This window comes from Podarcis melisellensis (assembly GCF_964234715.1).
Source record: "Podarcis melisellensis genome assembly, chromosome: 8".
NCBI classification, from domain to species: Eukaryota; Metazoa; Chordata; class Lepidosauria; order Squamata; family Lacertidae; genus Podarcis; species Podarcis melisellensis.
In genome coordinates, this window is record NC_138540.1 from 18,476,676 (window position 1) to 18,492,558 (window position 15,883).

At 46.0% G+C, this 15,883-nt stretch overlaps 2 protein-coding genes across 2 annotated transcripts in view; both read left to right on the forward strand.

The window, feature by feature from the left end:
- Positions 1-3,008, forward strand: part of LOC309375840 (uncharacterized protein) — a 69,769-nt gene extending 66,761 nt beyond the window's left edge. The window contains exons 38-39 of the mRNA XM_081921758.1: positions 723-850; positions 2,756-3,008. Coding sequence (XP_081777884.1) covers positions 723-850; positions 2,756-2,974 — 347 coding nt within the window. The 3' untranslated portion in view covers positions 2,975-3,008. The remainder of the gene's footprint in view (positions 1-722; positions 851-2,755) is intronic.
- Positions 3,009-11,260: 8,252 nt separating this feature from the next.
- The window catches only part of LOC309376821 (solute carrier family 2, facilitated glucose transporter member 5-like), a 35,697-nt gene continuing 31,074 nt past the window's right edge, over positions 11,261-15,883 (forward strand). The window contains exon 1 of the mRNA XM_081923681.1: positions 11,261-11,502. Within this exon, the coding sequence (XP_081779807.1) occupies positions 11,461-11,502 (42 nt within the window). The 5' untranslated portion in view covers positions 11,261-11,460. The remainder of the gene's footprint in view (positions 11,503-15,883) is intronic.

Here is a 15,883-nt window from a genome sequence, read left to right on the forward strand (position 1 = left end):
TTGAGCCTCAGGTTCTGTGGAAAGAGCAGGGTGCAAATTAATAATGAAAATAATAGTAGATGGGTTTCCAAGACTGAGGAATCTACTGGGCTTCGTATTGAACCGCAGAAGTGCCACGATCCTGTTTTCTGTTGATGTTTGTTAATGGTATGTTCAGAAGATCTCTGAATAAAAGTAGTTTGTAGCACTTTACATGAAAAACCCATTAAAAAAATGGAATGCCATTTTGAGGCCAATGGTTTTATATTATTAATGATTGTTTGAAATATTTATAATCCGCTTTTCGGGGGGGGGGGGGGCTTCACAAAGTGGTGTAGAAAATAAGCATAAAAGTATGGCCCAACTTTAAAACTTTTTAAAAATCCACTTTGTGGTTAAAATACATATAACAACAAATGACCCCAACAAAATACCTCAATGTATGGGGTTTTTTTCCCCTTGTTTTGTTGTTTTTGTTTTAACTATTTTCTTGCGTTTTTACCTTGTATTTTATCCTGCGAACCACCCTGAGATCTTGCCATGAAGGGCAATATATAAAGCCAATAAATAACGATGACAACAACAACGAGAAAATAAAACAGATAAACAGTTAAGCAGTTACTAAAAAACACAGTAAAGACAGAGGCAAGATTAAACCACTTAAAAAAAAATAGTTCTCGTTTTAAAAAATAAAAATAAAAAAATCTCCTCCCAACGAGCAGTGAACCCTTTTCTCTACGCAGGTGCTCTTCCCAACCTGATAATAGCAGAGATTTTCCTTCAGTCCTCGCGGTCCTCAGCCTATGTGGTCGGGGGATTTGTGCATTGGTTCCTAAACTTCTTCAGCATTGTGACCTTCCTCAATATACAGGTGAGTGATTCTGGTGGTCCGTGGGTGTTCTGAACCTTCTACAGCGAAGGGCTGCAGCTCAGCAGTAGAGCATCTGCTTGGCATGCAGAAGGATGTTGAGGCCTAGGAAGCTGCTTTGTCCCTCGCTAGTCCATCTAGCTAAGCACTGTCTACACTGACTGCCAGAGGCTCTCTAGAGTTTCAGATAGGGAGTCCTTCTCAGTCCTACTTGGAGTCGTCGGGGGTTGAACTGAGCAACTTCTACATGCAAGGCAGATGCTCTGACACTGAGCTATGGTATTTTCTGTAAAAAAACAAAACAAAACTTAAGATTCTAGTCCTCCTAATTCTAGGTAAAGGGTTGAATAAGAACATAAGAAGCTGCCTAATATCAAGCCAGATCTTTGGTCTAGCTAGCTCAGTAGTGTCTAGACGGACTGGCAGTGGCTCTCCAAGGTTTCAGAGAAGGGGCCGCTCCCAGTTTTACCTGGACTTGCCAGGGATTGAATGAGGGTGGCGCTATGGGTTAAACCACAGAGCCTGGGACTTGCTGATCAGAAGGTTAGCAGTTCAAATCCCCACAACGGGGTGAGCTCCCGTTGTTTGGTCCCTGCTCCTGCCAACCTAGCAGTTTGAAAGCACGTCAAGTGCAATTAGATAAATAGGTACCGCTCCGGCGGGAAGGTAAACGGCACTTCCGTGCACTGCTCTGGTTCGCCAGAAGCGGCTTAGTCATGCTGGCCACATGACCCAGAAGCTGCATGCCGGCACCCTCAGCCAATAAAGCGAGATGAGCGCTGCAACCCCAGAGTCGGCCACAACTGGACCTAATGGTCTTTACCTTTACCTTTATCCCCGAGCCACAGTCATGGGCCTAGCCTGGCGGGGCAGCTCTCCTCCCCTCCCCCCAAAATCAAGTAATTAAATAAAAATACTTAAGTAAAAGTATAAATTGTAGAAAGATATTGGCAGATCTTTTCTGAGCACTTGGGGTCAAAAGAAAGGAATTGGAAACAACTGCTGTTGCGACATTTCATTCTGAATCTGCTAGACAGAGCCAGACAGAGGATGACGACAGGTAGCTGTTCTGCCCCGCCCCCTAAATCCTGGCTACGCCCATGGCCATAGACCTTTCCCACCTTACGTAGGATGGAGAATGCACATTCCATGCCTACCCTCACCTGGTCCCAATACTTCCCTTCTGGGGTGTTACTAGAGAGAGAGAGATGGAAACCCGGCCTTATGAGGAACAGTTGAAGGAGTTGGGTATGTTTAGCCTGGATAAGAGAAGACAGAGCAGTGATAGGGAATTGTAGAGTTGGACTCAAGTGTCCTCTAGTAGCTATCTTCAAATATCTGAAGGGCTGCCACATAGAATACAGAGCAAGCTTCCCCACCACCCCCACCCCGTTGCTCCAGAGGGCAGGGCCCAAACCAATGAATTCAAATGGCAAGAAAGAATATCCCAGGTAAACATCAGGCAGAACGGTCAACAGTGGAACCAACTATCTCAGAGGATTCTCTGGCTGTGACTTCTGCATTGTAGCAGGGGGTGAGACCAGAACACCCTTGCCAGGGGGTCTCTTCCAACATTACAATTCTGTGATTCTACGAGATAACCCGGCCTTGAGTTCCTTGAAGGAAAAAAGCACTGGGAAATATAATGTGCTAAATTAATAAGCTTATGCCATTCTGTGGGTGGATCTACACACAGGGGAAAAAACCCCACTATAGATAAGTCACAAAAATTAAATCTTTATAACAAAAGAAAAAAAAACCACTATGTAAAATCGCATAGAAAAGTTTCTTGCTCTACAGCGCCATCTGGTCTTGCATGTTTATAACACATTTACAACTCAGTTTTTTGACTCATGTTGCTGAGCCCTGTTTCTCTGTGTGTGTGTTGCTGCTCCTGTTCCTTTCCAGAAATACATCGGATTCTTCAGCTTCCTCATCTGCTGTCCAATATGTGCTGCCACCTTCTTTTTCATCTTAAAGATGATCCCAGAAACCACGAACCAGACTTTTCTGGAAATCAGGAAACAACTGCCCATCTACGTGGCCCAAAGGCAGATCGCCAAGATGGAGCGAATGCCGAGGAGAAACACCAGGCGGGCGTTGGGGGAGGGGCAAAACCCCGTGTAGAATTTGATTATAAACATTTATAATTGAGCCATGATCCCAAGGGAATCTCTACGGTTGTCCTTCAGCTGTCTCAGCACCGTTGACACGCCAGTATTGAGGTTTTGCCTCGATTAATTCATTGCCCACCCTCCACCCTAAAGTGTGGGCTCCAAACTTAGGTGGGGTCCGAAAAATACACATCTAAAGGGTCAAAAGCCCAGGTAGACAGGTGCATCTTCCCCATTTGATAGAAACTGCATAATGCCAGGCATATCGCTGTGGGGAGGGAATTCGACATCTTAGCGGATGACACAAAAAAGGGGGGTAGCGTGGGGTGGGTGGGAGGCCATGGCTCCGGGCACAGATTTCTGGGGGGACATGAGGTGAGGCAACCAGGTGCGCCCACAACAGGCTCCTTCATCAAGGCCTGAGCCATTGGGGGGCAAGGCAAGGTGCACCCGGGCTCGGCCTTCAGGGCTGGGGTGGTAGTGGCACTTCTTTCTTCTTGTGACCAGCGAAGGAACACCTGCGTACCCCCCACCCCTGGGCTGGCTGAGAGGAAGGGAGTGTGGGCCCTGCTGCTGCTGCCTACTGAAAAGAAGTGAGAGGCTCCACCTGGACAGGGAGGGCGAGAGGCAGGCGGGGAAAGAGCAGTCACGTTCTCTGGTCAGACCATTGCGGCTCGGTCGCTCTGGTGGCGTCAGCGGTGAGGGCTGGAATGGTGCGGCAGGCTCTGTTCAGCCTCCATTAGGGTGGTTCATTAATTTGTTTATTTTTTTAATTCCTGCTCCAAAGGTCTTATCTTACTACACTAGGGATTACCGTATTTTTCGCTCCATAAGACACACTTTTCCCACCTAAAAAGTAAGGGGAAATGTGTGTGCATCTTATGGAGAGAATGCAAGCGGGAGGCAGGCAGGAAAAGCCCCCAAGAGCCACACACACCCTCCACGTGGCTCTTGCCGGCTTTTCCCCAGCGACTGGCCGCGTCAGTCCCTTCTCCCTCCTCGTAGAAAAGCCTGCAGGAGCAGCACACTCTTTAAAGGGTGCACCAGCTTCTGCTGGATTTTTTAGGAGGTGGGGGAATTCCTCCTCATAGAAAAGCACACAAAAGCTGCACGCTCTTTAAAGGCAGCCCCTCAGTCCCCTCCCAACCTCCTGGAAAAGCCCCCTAGGGCCGCACTCCCTTTCACTAGCTGCGTGGAGCATGTGTGCGGCTCTTGGGGGCTTTTCCCCCCGAGGAGGGAGAAGGGCAGCCCGTCAGTGACAGGCTGCCCTTCTCCCTCCTGGGGAAAAGCCTGCAAGCACAGCACACACGCTCCACGTGGCTCATAAAAGGGAGCACTGAGCAGAGCCTGGGATGCATACAGGCTCTGCTCAGAGCTCCCTTTAAAAATATTTTTTTTCTTGCATTCCCCTTCTAAAAACTAGGTGCATCTAATGGTCAGGTGCGTCTTATGGAGTGAGAAATACGGTAAATTATATCTGAAATGTCATGCATATCAGTTAGTATCTTGACCCTCCTCCACGAAAATAGCTGTTTACTTGGCCATTTTCCTATGTCGTGAAGGCTGAAATTTCAATTCAGCGGAGCAGGGCCAGGATATTAACTGGTATGCATGAAATTTCAGATATAGCTATATAATCCCTAGTGTAGTAAGATAAGACATTTGGAGCAGGCATTTTTTAAAAAAGTTTTTTTTTCTGAACCGCCCTAGCCTCCGTGCCCCATCCCGGCATGCCTCCCCCATGCTCCCACGCACCTCGGCCTGCCTACACCCAGCTGGGCGCCGGCAACCCACGGTACGCCACTGGACACAAAGAAGGCCGTCGCCCTACCTTACATGAGCAGGCAAGTCTTTAGCATATGCGCCACCGGGATGCAAAGATCTGCCCAGCGCCACCAAATTTAGTTTAGCCCCCAAATGGTAGATGGTTAAGAGCTTGGGCGGCTTCAGCAGCGGACAGCTGGTGCCCCCCAGAATTTGGTGCCCGGGTGCCCCGCACCCCTTGTACCCCTGGGTAAAGACGGCCCTGTATGTGAGCATCTGAGGGCAGAGAAACCACTAAGAGAGTGGAGGTGGTCTTTCAGACATTTGGGGCCAAAGTCATTTAGGGCTTTAAACATTCACTTGAGTGCCTTGATGTGGCTTCAGATTACTGTATTTTTCGCTCTATAAGACACACCAGACCACAAGACGCACCTAGTTTTTGGAGAGGAAAACAAGAAAAAAAATATTCTGAAACTCAGAAGCCAGAACAGCAAGAGCAATCCTTCTTCCTTTTCTGGCTTCTGGGATAGCTGCGCAGCCTGCATTCGCTCCGTAAGATGCATACACATTTCCCCTTACTTTTTAGGAGGGAAAAAGTGAGTCTTATAGAGCAAAAAAATACGGTAGATCCCGTGAGTCTGCTCAGGAAGCTGAGGTCTGTAGATTCCTCTTCCACCCACAGATTGTCCCCATGAGAACTATGAGCTGTACCCGTGAGCTGTGGCCTCTGAGCAGCAACTTCTTTGCAGGTTCACAGTTAAGTGTGGGGCCTGTTTGTTATTACCCTGAGCGCCTGTCTTTCAAAGTGTCTCGGCAAACATTATCCAAAAAAAGGTCACGTTAAAGCATTGCTCGTTGAAGTGGTTTGCAAGGTGCGAACCACAATGCAGGAGTCAAATAAGAACAGAATAACTTGCCCCAAGGCTAGGGATGAAGGGGAGAAATTTGATTCTGTTCACATTTAAAGACAAAACACCCAACTTTCAGAAAGAATTCACAAACGGAAGCACAGCCATCCTTTGATATTGGTGATTTCCTTGATTTTGTTGGCTGTTGGCGATTTCCTTGATTTTGAAGTGTGCATTAAAATGTACCTATTATAGAAGGTAGCATATGAAAAGCCATTTATACGTTGGGGAAATTCACCCACTCATTTCATTTCACAGTCTGTCTCCTGTAGTAGACAGCCTCTGAACCCCCACAAACACAGCATGGAGACAAACATTCCCCCCTCTTTGTCGCCAACAGCCTTTAGTGCTCGGCGGTTATTTTGCCTTTCTATATGGCTCATACACACTGATAAAACTTATTCTCCATGAATTGTTTTCAAAAGCCGTCTAAGCTGGCAAACCTTAATCAAGCGTATAATCCAATTCACAATCCACATAATTAAGCCTGGATTTCAGAATGAAAAGTCCAGTTATCCATTGCTTTTGGCAGACACTGTCTATAGTTGGAGAGAAACGGGGGTGGGGAGTAGATCAGTCCAATGGTCCATTTAAGTCCCGCATCCTGTTTTCACTGGGGGGAAGCAGATGCTTGTGGGAAATTCAAGCACAAGAAAACTCTGCCCTCCTGCAGCTTCCAGCAACTGGTGCTCAGAAACATTACATTACATTACAGAGCACAGACATTGTGGCCGTTAGCCATCGATAGCCTTCTGCACCATAAATTTGTCTAATCTTTTAAAGCCATTCAAGCTGGTGGCCATCACTGAAGAGTTTAACTATGTGCTGCATGAAGAAGTCCTTTTTTTAATAATGATGTTGATGATGATGATTTATTGTTTATACCCTGCCCATCTTCCAACATTCATCATCACTGGATGTCCACAGGTCTAATGCTAAAAATCTAATTTTAAATTGTTGTACAATGCCCTGGGACCTACTGGTGAAGGGTTATTATTATTATTATTATTATTATTATTATTATTATTATCATTATTATCATTATTATTATCATTATCATCATTTACTGCTGATCAGTCCTCTTTAGTGCTTTTTAGGGTGCAGGCTTGCTTTACAAAATTCTCTCTCATCCTCAAATAGCCTATACCACTTAAAGGAAAAGGTGACTTTTGAAAGCCACCTCTTGAGATCTGTGGCTTCAAGAGGGAGCCAGAGGACCAGAGAACAGGGCAGCTGATCAAAAGTCTTATGTGCAAGAGCGGCAAAGCATCTCTGTGGAATTAACCCTTTGAGCTACGGTTGTCAACCTCTCTCAGTACCAAGGAAATATAACAGGCAAATAGAAAGAGAACCTACTCAAGTGATGCTGACACTAAACCCCACACATACACTAAGGAAAATAATACATGTTTTACCATCACCACCCTCTCTTTCTTCCCAACCTTAATACTGCATATAACACTAATGTCTCACAACAAACGTAACTTATTGTAGAAAACAAAACGTAAAAAAGAGACAATGCACGTACTTTTGTAACCAAAGGAAATCTTTAATAAAAATTATATTTTTTAAAATAAGTGGTTGATAGTTGCTACCTGGTTTAAGTAAAAAAAAAATTATTTACTTTTTTAGATTGTACATCTGTGGGCAGGGGCTGTCTCGTTTTAATTGATTCCATGTATGCCACTCTGGGAGTCTTTTTGGGCGAAGAGCTGGGTAAAATGCTCTCAATACAGTCGTACCTTGGTTCTCGAACAGAATGCGTTCTGGGAGTCTGTTCAACTCCCGGAACCGTTCGAAAACCAAGGAGCATCCTGCAGCCAATCGGAAGCCACAGAAGCCGCGCCAGACATCTGGCTTCCAAAAATTGTTCGAAAACCGGAACACTCACTTCCGGTTTTCATCGTTTGGGAGCCGAAACGTATGAGTTCCAAGGTGTTCAGCAACCAAGGTATGACTGTCATAATGAAAATAATAGGCACTAACCACCACTGCAGTCAAACTTAAAAATGTCCACACCACCAGACATTCTACCTATGCTGACAAGGAAGCCGCTTAGAGTGGCTGGGGTAACCCAGTCAGATGGGCGAGGTATAAGCAACAAATTATTAGTATTAGTAATAAAGCAATAAATTATTAGTATTAGTAGCAATGAAGGCAATGATTTGGTGGGGGTTTTCAATTCTACATCAGGTATTGCACTGACATGCCTAAAGAGGGATCCAGAGGACCAGAGAAGAGGGCAGCCAATTTGCAAGAGGGGCAATGGCATCTCTGTGGAATTAACCCTTTGGCTGCATTATTAGTACTATAAAACAAGGTACGGTTGCCAGAAGTACCATAAGTGGTTGATAGATGTGACCTGGTTTTAAGTTCTTGATGTTAACCCCAGATGTGTGTGTGAGGCTACCCAATCACAAAAGAAATAATTTTGCACTTTCTCAGAGGCAAGCTCTTTCTTGTTGTTACTTTACATCATAAAATGTGTTTCTACCCAACTTTATCTGCTTATTTATATATATATATAGTGCATTTATATATATATTATTTATATGAATTTTAACAGGGAGAAATGTAAAGTATTGCACTTGGGCAAAAACAATGAGAGGCACAAATACAAGATGGGTGACACCTGGCTTGAGAGCAGTACATGTGAAAAGGATCTAGGAGTCTTGGATGACCACAAACTTGACATGAGCCAACAGTGTGACGCGGCAGCTAAAAAAGCCAATGCAATTCTGGGCTGCATCAATAGGAGTATAGCATCTAGATCAAGGGAAGTAATAGTGCCACGGTATTCTGCTCTGGTCAGACCTCACCTGGAGTACTGTGTTCAGTTCTGGGCACCACAGTTCAAGAAGGACACTGACAAACTGGAACGTGTCCAGAGGAGGGCAACCAAAATGGTCAAAGGCCTGGAAACGATGCCTTATGAGGAACGGCTAAGGGAGCTGGGCATGTTTAGCCTGGAGAAGAGGAGGTTAAGGGGTGATATGATAGCCATGTTCAAATATATAAAAGGATGTCACATAGAGGAGGGAGAAAGGTTGTTTTCTGCTGCTCCAGAGAAGCGGACACGGAGCAATGGATCCAAACTACAAGAAAGAAGATTCCACCTAAACATTAGGAAGAACTTCCTGACAGTAAGAGCTGTTCGACAGTGGAATTTGCTGCCAAGGAGTGTGGTGGAGTCTCCTTCTTTGGAGGTCTTTAAGCAGAAGCTTGACAACCATATGTCAGGAGTGCTCTGATGGTGTTTCGTGCTTGGCAGGGGGTTGGACTCGATGGCCCTTGTGGTCTCTTCCACCTCTATGATTCTATGATTCTATATCCCCCCTTTTCCTGCAAAGAGCTCAAGGTGGCATATATGCCCTCCCCCCCGTTTAGTCCCCACAACTTCCCTGTGAAGGCTGATCAGGGAGAGAGATCATGACTGGCCCAAGGCATCATGACCAAGTGGGGATTTGAACTCTGGTCTCCCAGATCCTCATCCAAGACTCTAACCACTGTACCACATCTCAATATTACCACCTCTCAATAAAACCACCTCTCAATATTAGTCATAATCTAAGCAGATCCATCGAAATGAATGACCATGGGTTCATGAACTTCAACGGGTCTACTTTGAAATGGTGGTTTTGTGGTCCACAGCTGAGTCCCTACCCTACAATAAACATCACCACATGCTCTCGAGTAACCCTCTGTAGACCTGTAGATCCATGGAAAACATGATCCATGGAAAATTGCATGATCAAGAAAATATGGCTCAAGTAGGTACAGTAATAATAATAATAATAATAATAATAATAATAATAATAATAATAATAATAATTTATTATTTGTACCCCGCCCATCTGGTTGGGTTTCCCCAGCCACTCTGGGCAGCTTCCAACAAAGATTAAAAATACATTAAATGTCACACATTAAAAACTTCCCTGAACAGAGCTGCTTTCGGATGTCTTCTAAATGTCAAGTAGTTGTTTATCTCTTTGACATCTGATGGGAGGGCGTTCCACAGGGCGGGTGCCACTACCGAGAAGGCCCTCTGCCTGGTTCCCTGTAGCTTTGCTTCTCACAGTGAAGGAACCGCCCGAAGACCCTCAGCTCTGGACCTCAGCGTCCGGGCAGAACGATGGGGGTGGGTACGCTCCTTCAGGTATACTGGACAGAGTCCATTAACAGCTTATCTTCCATATAAGAACATAAGAAGAGCTTGCTGGATCATCTAGCATGCTATGCTCACAGTGCCGACTCAGGTGCCCATGGGAAACCCTCAAGCAAAACCCGAGCACAAGAGCACTCTCCCCGTTCCAACATTATTCAGAAGCATTGCTGCCTCGAACCATGAAGGACATAGCCATTGTGGCTACTAGGCACCAATGACCTTATCCTCTATAAATTTCTCAAGTCCTCTTTTAATACCAGGTACAAAACACACCCATCTTCCATTGCACACAAACAGAAAACTGGTGCTGCAGATATTTCTCTTCTGGGGTTGGTCAGGTTTTGGTTTTTTTGTAGGTAGTAAGCCAGCTGCAAGTCTGCCTTCAGCCGGATTTGGCTCAACAGCGCTTAGCTGCCAACCCCTAAAAATGACAGATGATGCAACTCTGGCCTGAAACACACACAGCAGCGGCTCAGGTGGTGAATGCTTGTGCAGGAGGTTGAGATGTTACCCACAGCCTAGTTTATCTGCATCCATTTATTTTTTTTACCAGCTGAACTTGTATTGTTTCCAAAACCAAAAATGAAAACATTGCTCTGTTTGATGAGTGGGGAGGGGCTTGGAAGGAGGTGTGGTCTTGTATAGAGAGGGGTGGAGTAAAAGGGGCATCTGGATTGGAGGAGTGGGACAGTGCCACGTCTCTCTCCACGCTGGAGGGTTGAGGGAGGGAGTGGTTGGTGGGGAAAGGGGTGCCACGGATTTTGCAGCTCGCTCCGTCTCCCTCTGGCCTCTCATTGCACTGCTGGCTCGTTGGCGCTGCTGCCAGAGTCCTGGGGCTTCATCACGTCTGGGAGCTCTGGGGGGCTGGAGAAGGGATCAATGTGGAGGGGCTCAAAGGCATCTTCACTGGCTCTGAAGGCCAAGCCAACTGTTGCTGGGGCCTGAGGTCGTGCTGTCTGGCTGGTGAAGCCACAGTCTCCGAGGGTTTTGCTGTCATCCAACAGCTGGTCATCCTTGTACAGCCTATGTTCTTCTGGGGGGTCTCTTAAGTATCCCCTCAACAATTCGGATCATTAAAAAGACGTCTAACCTCAGCCCAAACCCCCCAGAGAGGAAAAAGCAGCAGAACCCCCAGTCATCTGCATCCATGTTTTGATATCCACCCATCTGCTCATTTTCTTCCACATTCTCCTTCTTGCTGGCACCAGACAAAAAGAACCAGGGAAGCAGAAATTAAGCCAGGTAATAATTGCCAGCCCTCCTTTGCTGCTCATGTATCTCAGGAACATCTCCCTGTTGCGTGGGGTGTGTTAAGGTCATGATCTTCCTCTGTTGTGCAACATCAAAACCTCCACAACAGCCTTGACAAGGAGCCGTGGAAGTGAAGCTACTGTATTTGAGCTGCCAAGTCCAGCCCTCTCTCTAAGAGCTGAGAAACTGTGGAGGATCAAGCTGGCAAAAGATCTTCCTCCTGGAGGCTGAAGAACAGGCAACTCTAAGGTCCAAGAGGGCAGAACAAGCCTGTTAAGCAATTGGGGTCTTGGACAGAATCAAAGTGCAAGAAAGAGACATAGCAGAACCTTTCATTTCAGCATTTTCTTTCTCATCCCGAACGCAAAAGCTCTCAGGCCCGTTGCGGTTCTCTGTTCCTCGAGCGTGAAAATGGAGAAGGGCTCCGAGGCAACGCTCACAGGCAAGGAAGGGGTAAGTTGCGGAGGGTTTCGTAAAATCATAGAATTGCAGAATTGGAAGGGACCTGCAGTGCGATGACAGCTAAAAAATCCTCAACAGATGACCACCCAACCTCTGTTAAAAAACCTGCGCTGAAGGAGAGATTTGTATCCCACCCACCATATTAAAAAACTATCATAAAAGTCTGGACCATCGGAATTATTTTAAATGGGTCTGTCACTACGGCTTTGCCCATAAAGTGCTGCTAGATGAGGGGCAAGGTTTACAAAGAAATGTCATTGTTCCCTGATAGCTGGGAATAATTCTCCAGCCTTTGGAGTGCAATATGCACCACAGCCTAGAGAGGGTGATAACCTGCTGCTAAGGGCTGAAATGGTTCAGATTCAGTTGTGTAGTTTGAATTTGAAGGAGAAAGTTAATTTCTGGATGGGGTTGACAGACCCTCCAAGTGTCCCTATTTTCCAGGGACATCCCTGATTTAGAGAAGCAGTCCCAGTTTCTGATTTGATCCCAGAATGTCCCACTTTTCCTTAGGATGTCCCTATTTTCATTGGAGAAATGTTCGAGGGTATGGAGTTATCTGACCCGCCAAGCTGTCTGAAGGCAATCCTGTATAGCTAAGTGGGTTGTTTTTTTAATGTTTAATGCTTTACAGTGGTACCTCAGGTTAAGTACTTAATTCGTTCCGGAGGTCCGTTCTTAACCTGAAACTGTTTTTAACCTGAAGCACCACTTTAGCTAATGGAGCCTCCTGCTGCTGCTGTGCTGCCAGAGCACGATTTCTGTTCTCATCCTGAAGCAAAGTTCTTAACCCGAGGTACTGTTTCTGGGTTAGCGGAGTCTGTAACCTGAAGCGTATGTAACCTGAAGCGTATGTAACCTGAGGTACCACTGTATTATGATTTTATGTTGGAAGCTGCCCAGAGTGGCCGGGGCAACCCAGTAAAATGTGTGGGGTATAAACAGCAAAATTATATTTTTGGAATGGGACGTCTCTATTTCCATCAGATAAATGTTGGAGGGTCTGGGCTGATTTTAAAATGGGGTGCAGCCTTGAAAGGGAGTCAGACACTGGTTGCTTACTGGAGATCTGCAGAGGCAGGACCTAGACTCTGCCTAGATTGAAAGCAGCATGTTGAGAATGAACCTAAACAGTTCCGGATTGAGATGTGGTGCAAATAGGTTAGCCCCACTATGCAAAAACTAGTGGATTGAAGCCTGAGGCCTTATTATTTCTGAGTCCTTCTGGGTGTGGGCTTCCTTTGCCTTAGTTTCATCAGCACCAGAAGAGTCCCGTCTCACCAGTTGCACTCAAGTGTCGCAGAGGCCGTTAGAAACTGAAAGATAGGTAAAACCTATAGGAAAGATAGGCAAAACCCTCCGATGCTCACTAATGCAGCGTCTGCATGGGGAAGGCGATCTAAAAATGCATTGCTCTTCTCAGTGGCGTAGCGTGGGGGGTGCGGGGGGGCCGGCCTCACCGGGCGCAACATCTGGGGGTTAGGGTTAGGGGGCGCAAATCCACAGGTTAGGGGGCGCAAATTACTTGCCTTGCCCCGGGTGCTGACAACCCACGCTACGCCACTGGCTCTTCTGAAGACAGATTTCTGTTGGCCAGGTGGGAGAGTTGCCACAGTCAGAATCTGCATCATCAAAGCCTCTGGAAGACAGGCTGGATCTCCTCCCTCCAGGCAAAAGTCCCCAGGCTGAGATGGAATCAGAAGTTTCCCAGGAATTGAAATACTTTATTGTCACTTGTGCAACTTATATACAGTGAGATTACACTGGAATGGAATGCTCACCGCTAAGACTGAATTGTAGGGTGGGGGGTGGGGAATTATTAGCTAGGGAAGTGCTAGGGGCAATATGGAGAGCAGGATTTGCCCTTGGCTAGACCAGCATCGCTCAGTTGTTCACGAGTTTTCTTTGAATTGTAGAGTTAGAAAGGGACCCCAAGGGTCATCTAGTCCAAGCCCCTCATAGCTGTCAACGTTTCCCCTTTTTTAAGGGAAATTCCCTTATTCCGAATAGGATTCCTCGCAAGAAAAGGGAAAAGTTGACAGCTATGAAGCCCCTGCAATGCAGGAATAGCAGCTAAAGAATTCCCGCCAGGTGGCCTGAAAATAATGGTCACGACTATGGCTGTGCACACAATATAACTTTGAAAAACATCCTTTCCCTTATACCGTGGTACCTCAGAAGTCAAACGGAATCCGTTCCGGAAGCCCGATTGACTTCCAAAACGTTCAGAAACCAAGGCACAGCTTCTGATTGGCTGTAGGAAGCTCCTGCAGCCAATCAGAAGCCGTGGAAGCCACATTGAACGTTCAGGTTCCAAAGAATGTTTGCAAACTGGAACACTCACTTCCGGGTTTGTGGCATTTGGGAGCCAAAACATTCAACTTGCAAGGCATTCGGAATCCAAGGTACAACTGTACTGAGTCAGACCCTTGCTCCATTCTAGCTCAGGGTTGTCTCAGACTACTCGCAATGATTTCAGGCATAGGTCTCCTTCCTGGAGACACCAGGGATTGAACCCAAGGCTTTCTGTGTGCAAAGCAGAAGCTTTAAGCACTGAGCTACAGCTCCTCCCCAACCTGATATAGAACCCTTCGTTTTATACCAGGCTGCAAGCTGTCCTTGCATAAGGGTTCATTCTGAAATGCAATGCATTTGGGCATCATTAAAGCTCTTCCCTTTCCACAACGCCACCCACAACTGGCGCCTTCGTGTCCCCATGCTCTCCATACTTCAGCATTATTAAGTGCCAAGGAGTCTTGGTTTCAGATGCCAGCACTACATAGCTGACCATTAGAAAGCTGTGTCTATTAGCTTTTTTTTTTTTAGCTGCCCTGAAGACTTGGTAGATGGGCATTAAAAAAAACGTTAAAAAGACATGAATGAATAAATATTTTGTCTCCTGTTTCCATTCGCAGCTGCACTCCTGTGGTGCCCCCCTACCCACCCTAATTAAGAGCAGGAAGAAGGGTATAATCCTGCCCCACACCCAGGGAGACCTAAAAGTGCAAGCAAGCTAGCACATGTCAGGCGCTTATTCTTTAAACAAAGCCTGGGCATCCTTCCAACAATTATTTTTAGCGTTCTTATATCACTTTTTGATGCCACAGAAATGTTATATTAAATAAAGATAAAAATCCTTATTGTATAAATAAACCCTGTAAAGGAAGGGCGAACCCAGAAAATCTTTCCTACTCTTTCCAGAGCTGGCATCTGGATTTTAAACCTAATTTGCAAAATAATAATAATAATAAATAGGTAGCTACATTTTCATTGTTTTTTCAGTGTGGTGCAGTGGTTAGAGTGTTGGACTATGGCATGGGAGAGACGGGTTCAAATCCCCACTCAGTCAGTTAGACTGACTTACCTCACATGGTTGTTGTTTTTTGGAAGGACAACAGCAGAAATCATTCAACGTGTTGCATACTTAAAGGTTAATCCTGTTATTATCCATCAAGAAAGGTGCTTGAGGTATAGCTTAGCAATTAGCCAGACTGGCATGATGTTTGCTGAGGTAGCATGAATCCTGATTGGCTGTGTTGTCCTGAGGGAGTTTCTTTCCTCTCTGTGTTTGAATGTCTCCCTGCTGTGTACAAGGCCTGGTGTAAGAAAAACAAAACCTCTGGTCCTTTTCATCTCAAATTATATGCTGTTTTCTGCTCAAGTTTCCTTGGCAAAGCATTGTCAGGATTCCTGTTCTCTCTGGACTCCTATCCTTATGCCTCTAGTGCTTTGCAGGATTGCATAAGCAAAGTCGCAGGCCCAAGAAATTGCAATGGAAATGTCAACAGTGAAGGAGAAAGCAGCTGAAGAGCAGGAATGGGAAGAAGCTAGGTTCACAAGGGGTGAAGCTGAACCACACACACACTTATTTTCAGTTTAAGGGAAACTTCACTGAGCTAAAATATTGAGCTAGAAGGGAGGCCTTGCTCTTGCCAGCAACTGCGCGGCAGCGATTTGCACTAAATTCAGCTCCTGGGTCAAGCACAGCAGAAGCCCCACACAGAGCATATTGCAGTAATCCAATCCTGAAGGAGACCAATGCATGAACTACTACGGCCACATTTTCCTGGTCCAGGACCTGAGGGGTGTGTGGCCTGGGAAAACTCCTGAGGGCCAGATAAAAGAGCCATATTTGGTCCCTGGGGCCTAAGGCTCCTTACCTGTGCTTCATTCAGTGGCTGCACATTCCCCTGAGTGGACCCAAGAAGAAAAAACAAGCGAGGGCCGTGATTAGTGTGAAATAAGAACTCGTTGTCCTGGAGATACCCAGTTAATAAGGGACTCTGATTACCTGTCATGTTTTTCCCTGGGTACCTGCCTGCGTTTCCATTAGCTCCCAATTTACAACCGGCAATTGATTTCTAATTGCACT